This window comes from Sphaeramia orbicularis, chromosome 12 (genome assembly GCF_902148855.1).
Source record: "Sphaeramia orbicularis chromosome 12, fSphaOr1.1, whole genome shotgun sequence".
NCBI lineage: Eukaryota > Metazoa > Chordata > Actinopteri > Kurtiformes > Apogonidae > Sphaeramia > Sphaeramia orbicularis.
Genome location: NC_043968.1, coordinates 17,046,363 through 17,059,667, shown reverse-complemented (window position 1 = coordinate 17,059,667; position 13,305 = coordinate 17,046,363). Strand labels below are relative to the sequence as shown.

The 13,305-nt window shown below is 36.2% G+C and overlaps 1 protein-coding gene across 1 annotated transcript in view; it reads left to right on the top strand.

The window, feature by feature from the left end:
* The window catches only part of LOC115430548 (synaptic vesicle glycoprotein 2C-like), a 49,445-nt gene extending 37,376 nt beyond the window's left edge, over positions 1-12,069 (top strand). The window contains exons 9-13 of the mRNA XM_030150622.1: positions 144-308; positions 2,843-2,976; positions 5,190-5,393; positions 6,360-6,519; positions 9,162-12,069. Of these exons, the coding sequence (XP_030006482.1) occupies positions 144-308; positions 2,843-2,976; positions 5,190-5,393; positions 6,360-6,519; positions 9,162-9,345 (847 nt within the window). The 3' untranslated portion in view covers positions 9,346-12,069. The remainder of the gene's footprint in view (positions 1-143; positions 309-2,842; positions 2,977-5,189; positions 5,394-6,359; positions 6,520-9,161) is intronic.
* Positions 12,070-13,305: the final 1,236 nt, after the last annotated feature.

Sequence of the window (13,305 nt, the reverse complement as noted above, 5' to 3'; positions counted from 1 at the left end):
TAATGCCTCTGGATATCAACTTTAATGCTTTTTAATGCCATTTAAGGCCTTAATTTTCACTAAATCTATTTAATAACTTTTAATGCTTTTTAATGACCTGCAGAAACCCAGTTTAGCGTACTTTTTACTTTTGGTGTGTTCAGGTACTACGGTTTATCTGTGTGGTTCCCTGACGTCATCAAACACCTCCAGGCTGATGAGTACGCCTCCAGAGTGAAGATCTACAACAACGAACGTATTGAAGACTTTACCTTTAACTTCACCCTGGAAAACCAGATCCACAGGAATGGAGTCTTTCTAAATGACAGGTAACCGAGAAAAAACAAGTGAGAAATTATTAGTTAGGCTTTTGCTTCTTGAGCCAGACCTGAGAGCCTTTCCATCTTCTAAAGCTCTGTGGTCAAAGCCGTCCCGTTGTGGGATGGCAGTACTGTTCCTGTGAACAACACGCCACTGCAGGTAATATTAATCCTACCTCCTTTATCACCACTGCTACCAGGAAATTAAATGACTTATCGCTCCCTCTCTTCCCTTCTTCCTCTCTGTTACCCTCACACACATCTGTTCCTTATGATTCTCACTTACACAAAGGCCAGAGAAAAGATGCCCTTTTATGCTATTTTTGTCCTTTCCATTCTCACTTGAGACCAGAATGCATGTTTTTTTTTAACAGATTAGATCAAGGCCAGTGATACTGTCTACAGCAGCGTGCAACAGATTACAAAGATCAATAACAGCCTGACATGGTAAAAGATGACAATGCTGGTGTTTTCTTATGTCACAGCTGAACGACTAGAATCCAGCATCATTTAACAGAAAACATCAGTTGTGTAGTGGAGACATGAAGACATCTTTGATACTGTAATGTGTGTGCAGGGAAACCATCATTTCGGCATTCTGGGAAAAAAGTGACTCAGCATTTCTATAATATTACGTACACGACACACATTGTTTAGGCATAGAAAAAAATTAATTATCAACACCTTCATTGTACAGACATTATTTTACCAGTTTATTTTCATTTATTGGTGCATCAGCTTTCAGACCTTTTATCTGTGTGCAACATTTTTATTAGGACTTCTATGTAAATAAAGTAAAAATTGAATTATTGTGATTTGTTGCGTCCACAGGAATTAATAGAGAAGAAAATTTTAACAATGTTGCACATGTTTGAGTGGAAAAAGTATGATAGTGTAGCTGAAAGTTAACTGCTGGAATAAAATGTTTTTACCGCTTCTCATGAAATAATTGTAACACTGTGAATTATTCTTGATAAAGTGTATCTTGGACTCAGTTTGTAAATATTGCACTGGGTCAAAGTTGATTACTGATGTGTATAAATAGGAATAAAAAGAGGAATGTATCTGAAAACAAAATCATTCCAACTATATGGGCAACATGAATTTTAGTCGCATCTGTTACTATTATCATTACCCCACCCCCAAAGGGGAGGCAAGGGGTATGGTTTTTGGTTTGGTTTGTTTGTTTCTTTGTTAACATTCTAGCAGCAAAACTATTGGTTGAATTCATGCCAAATTTGGTTTAGAGATTGCCAGTGACTCAGAATAGATGTCATTACATTTTGGGAACAGTAAATGAAAGTTTAAATTTTTAATAAATTTTTAAAACCTATTTTCTTCTCCCATTTACTTATAATGGGTGAAATTTTACATGTCTGTAGCAGCAAAACTGTCAGTTGAATTCGTACCAAATTTGGTTTATAGATCGCCAGTGACTCAGATTAGATGTGATTACATTTTGGGAAAAGAAGGTCAAAGTTCACTTTTTTTTAAAAAAAAAACTCTTTTTATTGAAATTAGAACAATGACAATATAAAAAAGTCTTAAAACTGTCCAATATATGTGTGCCAGAACAAGAACATTACACTCGCACTCACATGTACACATACACCAAAAAAAAAAAAAAAAGAGGGAACAGGAGGACTGTCTACTTACTTAACATTAAAGTAATCTATAAAGGGCTGCCAAATTGAATAAAATAGCTTTACATTATCTTTTAGTGAAAATGTGATTTTCTCCAAATGTAAGTGTTGCATAATGTCTTTCATCAGAGCATGATGAGTTGGAGAATTTTTGTTCTTCCAGTTTAACAGAATTAGGCATCTGGCCAGTAGTGTCACAAACTTCAAAACACTTTCTTTAGGACTAAGGTCTACTCCTGTTGGTCCCACACCGAACATTATTGTTATTGGGTCTGGAGGGATCTGTCTCTTAAAAATCTTAGACAAGGTCTGTGAAGTATCAGTTGAATAGGTGGTGATGTTGGGGCATGTCCAAAGTTCACATTTTTTATGAATTTTTAAAATCTTTTTTTCTTCTCTTATTTACTTATAATGGGCAAAATTTCACATGTCTATAAAAACATCAATTTTGTTTCAATTTACTTCAAACTTGGCACATATATAGAGGCAACTGATATGCTGACATCATCACACGCACAGACATGATGTCATCAGCTGGATCGATGCCAAAATAAGCTACAATACATGCGAGGGGCGGGGTTTGTTGTGCCTGGCACCACTTGTTATTTAGATTTTTAGTGGTAGGTTTACATTTTTTACACTATTTCCTTTTATCTGCTTTGTCTGATTTTGCATATTGTACCAAAAGTGGGAGATTTCTTGGATTTTCTTTGGATTTATATCTGCTCACATTGTTATTGCAACAACTATCGCTGACTGACTTAAATAGATAAATCCTTGTGATGAGGTTACTCACAGACAGAAGTTACCAGGAACATTTTTTGTGATATCATTTTGTAGTTGTAATAAATATGTGAGTTATGTCTGTGTGTGATTTGTGCACCTCCCACCTCTTTTCAGGTTCATCGGTATGAAGTTTAAGGCGGTCACGTTCATCGACTCCTCTTTCCTGAACTGCTATTTTGAAGACGTCTCCTCAGTCGGATCCTTCTTCAAAAACTGCACATTTGTAGACTCCTTCTTCTACAACACAGGTCAGTCCACATCTTCAAAATTCACTCCCTTCCACAGTGTTCGTGCTCAGAGGTATTTCCTTCCGCGTCAGAAAATCCCATTATAGAGTTGATGCCTTACACATAAGTCTCACTCAGCCTCTCTGTCTCTTTCTGACAGTTCATTTTGCGTTCCCCTGCCTCAGAAAGAGGAGAACAGGTTTAAGCATTTATAGCTTTGCTTTATGCGACTAAATTGCTGCTTAACCTCTCTGCCCCTGTGCAGATTGCCTTTCTGAACTCAGGTTACTGTAGTTAACTAAGAAACTGAGACAGGCTGTGCTTCAGAGCGTTGAAAATACAACAGCACAAAGCCACCCACAGTGATGTTTTTACTCTGTGTAATCACAGCACGTTGTTTCTATAAACACAGCGGAGCCAGGACATATGCATAAACAGCTCATCTGTCACTTCACACCTTTAAAAAAAAAAAGTCCCACAGCATAAAAGTGCAACCCAATCAATTCTGACAAAAAAAAAAAAAATACAAGCAGAAAGAAAAGAAATGGCAGAGAGGCATTTTAAATGTTTGCAGAGAACTGGAGCTGAATCAGACCTTTTGGGAGCACTGGAGGAAAAACAGTTCCCTCCAGCACTCAGGAAAGCGCTGAACGTGGAAACAGTAAGGGCACGTCAGGTTGCTGGTGATGCGTCATGGGAAATGAAGTCTCTTTGCCCCCAGCAATGTGTCCCTAGAGAAAGGAAGATAAAGTGAGGACAGAGAATTGGAGAGAGGGAGGAGGATCAGGTGATGTTTTCTCATTAAAATACACAGATTAGACTTGAGATGTGTTTTACTAAATGAGTCCTGTACAGCTGTATGGCAGCAGACACAGCTAAAAAGGAATTACTTTTAAATGCCAGTAAGTAATCTGTAATGGATTACACTTTGGAAGTACTAGCATAACACTGGTGGTAATCCACAGGTCTTTAAAATATGGTATAAGTAACAATGCCTTAAACACACCACTGCACTAATATGCACTTCATCTGGAAGGAATGGAACAAAATTTTAACCCTTTCATGCATAACTTATGAGAACCTTAGGCAAGATTTTTTTTTTCTTGAGTGTTTTTATTCCCCCTTAGGCATGAAAAAAAACAATGTAATTGATTTTTTTTTATTCATGGAGTTACAAAAATGTCCATGCATTTCATTTTTGAAGTAAAGAAACGTGTGTTTAAAACCCAATATCAGAAAGTACGGAAGAGAATTAGGGCCACTGGAAAAAAATACAATAAACTAAGGTCCAATATGTATTTCTTATTATTATTATGAGAAAAAAAAGTCAGAATTCTGAGATTAAAGTCAGAATTCTGAGAAAAAAGTCAAAATTCGGAGAAAAAAGTTAGAATTCTGAGATTAACGTCAAAATTCTGAGTTTAAAGTCAGAATTCTGAGATTAAAGTCAGAATTCTGCAAAAAAAAAAGTCCGAATTCGGAGTTTTAAGTCAGAATTCTGACTTTTTTCTCAGAATAATAGTAAAAAATATATATTACACCTTTTTTATTTTCCAGTGGCCCTAATCCTCTTCCGTAAGAAAGTGATATGAAAACAATGAATTAAAAACATTTTTAATGCTGCTAATCTGATGTTTTCTCACATTTTAACATGTTCTTATGCTAGGTATTACTCATTTCATGGAGATAACATGCAAAAAAAACCTTTGTGTCTAACAAAAACAAGTGGTTTACACTCAAACATATTAGTGCAGATCAGTTTTATCAAGAACAGCAAAGTAACAGTAATGGTATGAATGTCAGTGTATTATGGGATGATGCATAAGTGTCCACTGTGTCAGCTGATATGGAACTAAACCAACAAAACTCATGAATATACAAGAGAACAGCTGGAGAATAACTGTCCACTGGAGTGACCAGTATGCATGAAAGGGTTAATTCAATGTAAAACTAACATATATAACAGATGCTTATTTTTCCCAAAATGTCTTATCTGGACCTTTTTCTTTCCCAAAAGTCTTTATCCATTGAAAACTTATTTAGACTTAATGAGGCAGCAGAAACATCATACATAAAAACAACATGTACCATAAACAACACAGAAGACATTTAAAAAACTTCACTCATGTTACTGAAAACTGGAAAAAAATACATGAACTTCTTTTTGAGCTTTACTGAACACAAGCTGTATCTTGAATTTTTGAGAACTGTACCTTTGTCTCTAACACTTACAGACATCGATGATGCCAAGCTAACAAATTCAAGAGTGATCAACAGCTCCTTCCACCACAACAAGACAGGATGTCAGATGACGTTTGATGACGATTACAGCGCCTACTGGGTCTATTTCGTCAACTTCTTGGGGACACTAGCTGTGCTTCCTGGAAACATAGTCTCTGCCCTCCTCATGGACAAAATAGGACGCCTTAGCATGTTAGGTATGACATGACACACTCTGAACTGCTGCTCTGACTTTTTCTTACAGCTTTAAACTGCAGCCTTTTTTTTTTTTCAAAATGTCTCGTTATCCTCAGATGGTGGCATTTGGGTGCTTCAATGAAACTGGGTTCATTTTGGTACCTGGCACTTTGCCAGCTTTTAAACCCAAAAATCAAAGAGAAATTTAGACATATTTCCCCCCAGGATGGACCTAATGATGACCTCAGATAAATGCAAAAAAAATATACTCTTGCTCTGAGCCATCCAAAAATTCATGAATTTTTAATAAAATATTGGGGCTGAAAACAGGACCAAAATTGGGACAGGAAAAACTACCTAGGTGTCAGTGCATTTTATCTGGAACACAAAGCTTGAAATGGTCTTATAAAGTGCTATAAATAAAGACACTGTGTTAAATTTGTCAATCCCAGTGGTTTTTCTAATCCAGACGTGTGTTTTTTATCAATCAGCAGTTTCATTCCATTGTGTCCACTGGCGTTACATGCAGAACCTGAACATTTAAACACAAATAAATTGTGAGTGATTTTGCAACAGCAGTCATTTTTATGAAACACTGTCCCTTGCATAATTAGTTCAATTCCCAAAATGTACCTGTGAGAGAATAAAAAGATATTCCAAAAAAATAGTAGCACCTAAATTTCACGTCCTTTTTACCGTGTTACATGCAGATTTTTGTATAAAAAATAATATACAAAAATATAAAAATGTGTTTTATCTGAAAAATAGTTTCTCTTTCATCTCAGTAAATATTTATTTTCAAAACAGACCCAAAGTGCTTCCAAACTTGCTTCATAACATTAGTGTACCACTGGTTTGAATTTTTAGCCCCTATGTCCTGTTTTTAGGGTCCAGTTTCATAGAAGCACCCATTTACGCTCATGGTGATGTAAATCAGGCTGTTTTGTGTGTGAGATGTAAAAGATGTGTCGTCTTGCGTCCTGCAGGGGGGTCCATGGTGCTGTCAGGGATCAGCTGCTTCTTCCTATGGTTTGGCACCAGTGAGTCCATGATGATCTTCATGCTCTGTCTCTACAACGGCCTGAGTATCTCGGCCTGGAACTCACTGGATGTGGTCACCACTGAGCTGTACCCAACAGACCGGAGGTGAGCGCATCATAATTAGTGATGTGCAGATCGATACTGAAATATCGATATCTTCTATACCAGATCTTTACACTCTAGAACCGATTCACAAATCAAAATATCAACATTTTTGGTACTTTGGTCATTTGAGGTCATGTATATCAGGAACACAGTAGAAAGTAGCTAAACTATTGGGATCTTGCCCAAATGATACACAGTTGGTGGGAACTACTTCTTCTTCCGCCTGGGTAAGTGTGTACTGCGTCACACTTCTCAGTAGTTCTTTCCAGCCCTAAGGTACGTGGGAATGACTGCCTCCTCTGTACCAGCAGAGAGAGTCTTTTCAAAGACAGGAGAGGTTCTGAGCAAAAAACCGAACAGACTAAAGGGGAAAACACTAAATATGCTAATATTCCTTAAGAAAAACTTGTGAATAAAGGAAAGTATTGATATTGGCTGCTTTTGTGAAGTGTTACATGTTCAGTATTTTCATGTTTCATGTTAACACATTCATATAATGTGAATTATTATGCAAGTTTTCATTTTTATAATACTTCTTAATAATTAAACAATAATTATTCTCATGTCTTGTATTCTTGAGGAAGTTATGATTTGAAATACACTATTTTTATTAGATTTTTCAGACATTAAGTGTATGAATTTTACTTGGTATCGGATCAGAAAGGAAATCCGTGGAATTGAACGTCGCTAATCATAATGTCCACTCTCAGCGCATAAATCACTGTTATGAATAATATAAAACACTTGTGATTGTAAGGTAGATAGTATTATTAGACTCCCTTCACCACTAAGAGACATTTACAAGAGGAGATAATGAATGTGATTTAATGCAGGAGATGGAAATCAGGGAGGTTTTCACGTGTCTAAACCTGTACTTTGGACTGAAATCAGGAAGATGTTTTTGACTGGATCAAAACCTTTGAAATTTACATGATTGGAAAAAAGTGAACAAAGCTGCAGATAAGAAGTATAAGTCTCAAACCTCTTCAAAAGGTGTTTCTAAATATGCTAAAGATATCGAGTGTGTTTCATGCAGTGACAGTTTTGCAGAGACAGAATGAAGACCAACACATTTTTTCAGATATGTGAAAATTAATTTTACTGCATCAGAATCATGCTTACAATCAAATTGAGTGCATGGTGATAAACTATCAACTTTGTGAGTGTCACTGGACAAAAATGCCGTAATAACCTTTGAGCATGTTGTAATTGTGGAACAATATTATTTTTTACTTTATAAATCATTTCTAATATTTTAATATTAGAGATTTTTCTTCATCTGCATATTTCTCCAAAATTTTCTGTTTATATAGTCTTTTAAAATGGTGTAGGGATGTGCTACATTTTGTCTCGCTGTTCAACTTATTCCACAATTTCACCCCACTTTGTGAAATACACATGTTTTTACGAGTGGTGCGAACACACTGGTTTTTCAAAACCTATTCTCCTCTTAATTTATATTTTCATTCTCTGTCTTGGAACGGTTTTTGGATGTTGCCTGGTAATATGTTTGAGTGGCCTTGTAAAATGTACATAAACATATCGTTAGCCTCACAGCGTAGTTGTCTAAGTCATATTTTTTTCAGGACGTAGCCAAGAATGCAAAAAGAATCAGTAGTGTTAGGAGAGTTACACAGATATCAGAATTTGGCCAAAAATATGACTTAGACCATTATGCTATAAGGCTAACGATATGTGTAGAGTACTAAGTAATAACAGTTAATCATTTGTCTTGAAAACGCAGACCAACCAGCTCAATTGTCATTTGTTTTCAGATCAATATTATCAAAGCATGTAAAATTTAGCACATTTTATCTTTGAAGCAGATAGTTTTTTGAGAAAAATTTGTACCAACCAACATTATTGGACCAAAAGAAGGCATTAATAAACAAGTGGTGCCAGGCACAACAAACCCCGCCCCTTGCACGTATTGTTGCCTTTTTTGGCATCGATCCATCTGATGTCATCATGTCTATGCATGTGCTGATGTCAGCATATCAGTTGCCTCTGTATATGTGCCAAGTTTGAAGTAAATTGGAACAAAATGGATATTTTATAGACATTTGAAATTTCACCCATTATAAGGAAATTGGAGAAGAAAAAAGATTTAGAAAATTCCTAAAAAATGTGAACTTTGACCTTCTTTTCCCAAAATGTAATGACATCTATTCTGGGTCACTGGCAATCTATAATCCCAATTTGGTATGAATTCAACAAATAGTTTTTGCTGCTACAGACGTGAAATTTTGCCCATTGTAAGTAAATGTGGAAAAAAAAAAAAAAACATTTTAAAAATTCATAAAAAATTTGAACTCTGACCTACTTTTCCCCAAATGTAATCAGATCTATTCCGGGTCACTGGCAATCTATTTGGTATGAATTCACCCAAAATTTTGCTGCTAGAGTGTTAACAAACAAAGAAACAAACAAACCAAACCAAAAATAATACCCCTTGCCACCCCTGCGGGGTAAAAAGAGGAAAGCAAAATGACAATATCGGCTAAATTTCCATTCTATGCATTGGTTTCTCTACACAACTTAACCCATTTCCAGTCTCCTCCTCCTGCATTAAACTTTGTAGTGACTATTTTCTCCTGCAGGTTCTTGTACCTGATTCTCTCCTCCCTCTTCGTTGTTTTCAGGGGCACAGGCTTCGGCTTCTGTAACGCCATGTGTAAGCTGGCAGCAGTGCTGGGCAACCTGATCTTTGGCTCACTGGTTGGCATCACCAAGGCTATCCCCATCCTGCTGGCATCGTCTGTGTTGGTTGGCGGTGGCCTGATAGGGCTGCGACTGCCAGACACTCGCGCCAACGTCCTCATGTAAACCTAAACACAGGACATATGTTTACCAGGTATTTACTGATTAAGCTGGTGATTTATTTGAGCATTACCATTCTTTCGTTCATTATTTGTGCTGTAAGTGCATCATATAGAGGACAAGCTGGAATTATTTTGCTATATCTCAGTAAATACCTGGTAAAACAGGATTAGGAAATGCAGTTTTACTTCAAAAGAGCTACAGATATACAGAGTTAGAAGTAAGTTATGAATCTACCCGTTGTGTCTGTTTTCTAAATCTAAGGGCATTTATGCAGGGAGTCACTCACTCAGAAACCTACCACGAAGAAGCAGACCACAATGAACAGCGATAAGGAACCTCTGTATATCAGCAGCTCATAATCTGCCACAGGCTGTTCCACACATGCAACATGTAAAAAGCATGTGTCAGCGCTGCAAAAGGCTTGGACTTTACAACCTCCCTCCTTCAAATCCTGCTTAATGCAGTCCCTTTTTACTTTATGTCATGTGTGTGTTTGACTTTTATACATCTATTTATTATGAATTAAGTTTAGCCTCATTCATCACACCGCTTGTATGGGTTTTCATGTTAAGGCCAGAAACTGAAGGTGCTTTTCTATCTCACACTGGACCTCTGTTTCTAATGCTGCAATTCGACCAACGGTTGATAATGTTCAAGCCTTTTGCTGCTATTTGCAAGAATGATAAGGCCATAAAAAAGAAATCAATAAAGATACAGTAGTCTAGTCTAAACCGGCAACTTCAGCAGCTACATTTCTAAAGTGAAAAAAAGTTTACATTTTCTGCTTTTTACAGTAAGAGACTTTTGAGATCGGAAACCTTTTGTCTGAATGCTCCCTCTCGTCTGTGTTGTGTTCGTCTTGTGGCGTCGAGCTCACTATGAAGGGCTTCGCTATCTGTTGCAATCTGATCTGTCAAGAAGAATTTATATTGAAGGAAAACCTGCTGTTATAAAAATGCTGCTCCTCTCCCTGTCTTTTCTGTCTGTTTGTCTCTCTTTGGTTTGCTTCGAGTGTATCTCGACCCATCTTGTCACCTGGCCTCTTGTCTATCTCCTCCGGCCTCGCTGTTGCTGCTGCTGCTGCTGCTCCCTTCAAAACTCAAAGGCCTTTCTTAAATGTTGTGCCTCTCTTTCCATCGAGCCCGTCTCTCCTTCCAAACCTTGCTGGAAGCTTTGCTGCTCTGCCCTCTGCTTTTTTGGTCTCATTTCTTGATACTGCAGTGTGTACATGTGCATGAGCGCGTGTGTGTCCTGACTAACCCTTAAAGCCAGTGGCTTTATCTTTTGTTTCATGTTTTTTCTAAACCAATGAGATTTTTTGGTGGATTTGAACCACACAGTGAAGTGAAATTAAAAGCCATGCTTAAAAGCAATAGTTTGACATTTTGGGAAATAAACCTATTTGCTTTTTTTGGAGAGTTTGCTTATCTTTTATGTCTGTTCGTGAAGTATAAGCTACAGGAAACCCTTTAGATTAGAAGCAAAAGGAAACAGCCTCTGAAGTTATAGCTAAATCCATCATGTTATTCTCTTTTAGTTCAGTTTCACCAGTAGATAGGGTATATTTTAAACAGTGTTGGTCTACAAGTTTCTTCTCTACTTGTAAAGATCAAAAGGTCTTCACTAGTATTTATATTTTCATCTGACTCTTTACAAGACAGCAAATACATGTATTTCTTAAACTGTGGGACTATTCTTTTAAGGGATCAAACACCCAAATCACACACGTTTTTGGGTCATATTTACTTACATATATATATATTACCTTTGCAGATAGTGCTGTAGGCCAGTGGAAATGCACCAAACTTGCCAAATCAAGCTAAATTATCTGCATGGCTTTACATGTTTCCGAGTGTGATTTGGGTGAACAGACCCATTAAAATATCTGTAGAAATCAATTTCTGCTAAAATATGTGTAAAAAATGCATTATCATAAATCATTTGTTCAGTAAAATCTCTAAGATGCTGTCATCTGGATTTGTTTGATCATAATTCAAATGTAATCGTTTTTGATTACAGCGTGATACTCGTTGATATTTTGATGTTCTGTAACTCATGTAGTCACTTATGTGACCAACAACATGAAGCAATTTTCTTTTCATTTTTTTAAGGAGTGTCAACAAATAACAAAATGGTTTCCAGTATGTTCGATGCCTTGTATTTGTCGGCTCATCTGCATCTTTCCTTCTCTGAACATTACCACACGTGCTGAACAAACTCACTACAGATCACTGTTTCCAAAATGAGATCCTCTTGCATGTTTGTTACTGAAGTCCCTCTGTTGTGTGTGCTTTTTTCCATTTTGGTGTCGTTACTGAGAAACAGACATGTGATTCCAGGTCAAAGGTGAATGTATCATTCTTGTGTGTTGTCAGATTTATTGTGGACTGGTGTTCATGTTGAGTTGACTTCTAGGTCATTGTGAAAGGGCATGCTAGTGGTGAGATGACTTTACAAAATGTTCACCAGCAGAGGTGTTCAAATCTGCCTTCAGGACGTTCTCCTGTTTGATTATCTCGAGGTCTCTAATGCAGAAATAAAAGCCAACATTTTACCTTCAGATTTGATAACCTCTGCTAAAAAACAATACATCGAGGTGTGTGTAACAAAACTCTGTCTGTCCTTGATATGATTTATTTTGTTAAGAAAAGGCTCAAGTGAATGCAGTGTAAAGGTGGATTCCTCTGGTGTCTACATATTGAATAAAGAGTTTCATTTGAACAGCTACAGTGCCTTCTCTGGTTTATTCAGTTTACACCAGCAGATGGCGCTATTTACACAAAGTACACAAACCTTGTTGCTATTTAATCCATAAAGACCCAGTGCTACTTTTGTGTCAGTTCCCAGATAATTTTTTTGTTGATTCAACCTTTCTTAAGTTATTTATCACCATTTATTATAATATTATCCGTATTTTACATTCTTTTCAGTGAAAACAGATATTTTCCAATATTTAATTCACTGATCATGCAGATGTTCATTAAAGCTCAGACTAAATTCAAAGGTTATTATATCAGGAACAGAAAACTGATGAAAAAGGGACTTTTTCAGGAAAGATAACAATAACTAAAAATAAAACAAGTGTGTCTATCCACTGTCATTGATCCAACTCCGTGAGTTTTACTGGAGAATCAATGTTTTAGAAGATGACAGTGTTTCCACGTTCACTACAGAGACTCTGAACGTCCAAACGGGTCATATCTGATGACCATGAAAAGATGACAAACTGCATTTTATACCAATTGTTTGCATGCATACATACATACATAAACATATTCATAGATGCTTACATACATACATAAATACATACATATATACATAAACAAACATACATACATAGACACATACAGTCACACACAAATACATACACACATGCAAGCACACATGAACACACACAAACATACACACATACACAAATACACACACATACATACATACATATATACACATATACATACACGCATACACGCATCCATAAATAAATACTTAATGCTTACATACATACAAACATACATACATACATACATACATACATACATACATGCACACATTCACATATACATAAAGAAATATTTACAAACATAAATACATACTTACACACATATATTATGACATACATATATACATACATAAATAAATACATACCTACATGCATAAATACATACATACATACATACATACATACATACATACATACATATTGCATACATACATACATAGACACATACATACATTCATACATACATACATACATACAAACATACATACATACATACATACATACATACATACATACATGCATACATACATACATACATACACACATGCATACATACATACATACATATACGTATACATACATACACACACATATACATACATACAAACACATGTACATACATATACAAATACATACATACATAACTACATACATAGACACATACACATAAACATACATACATA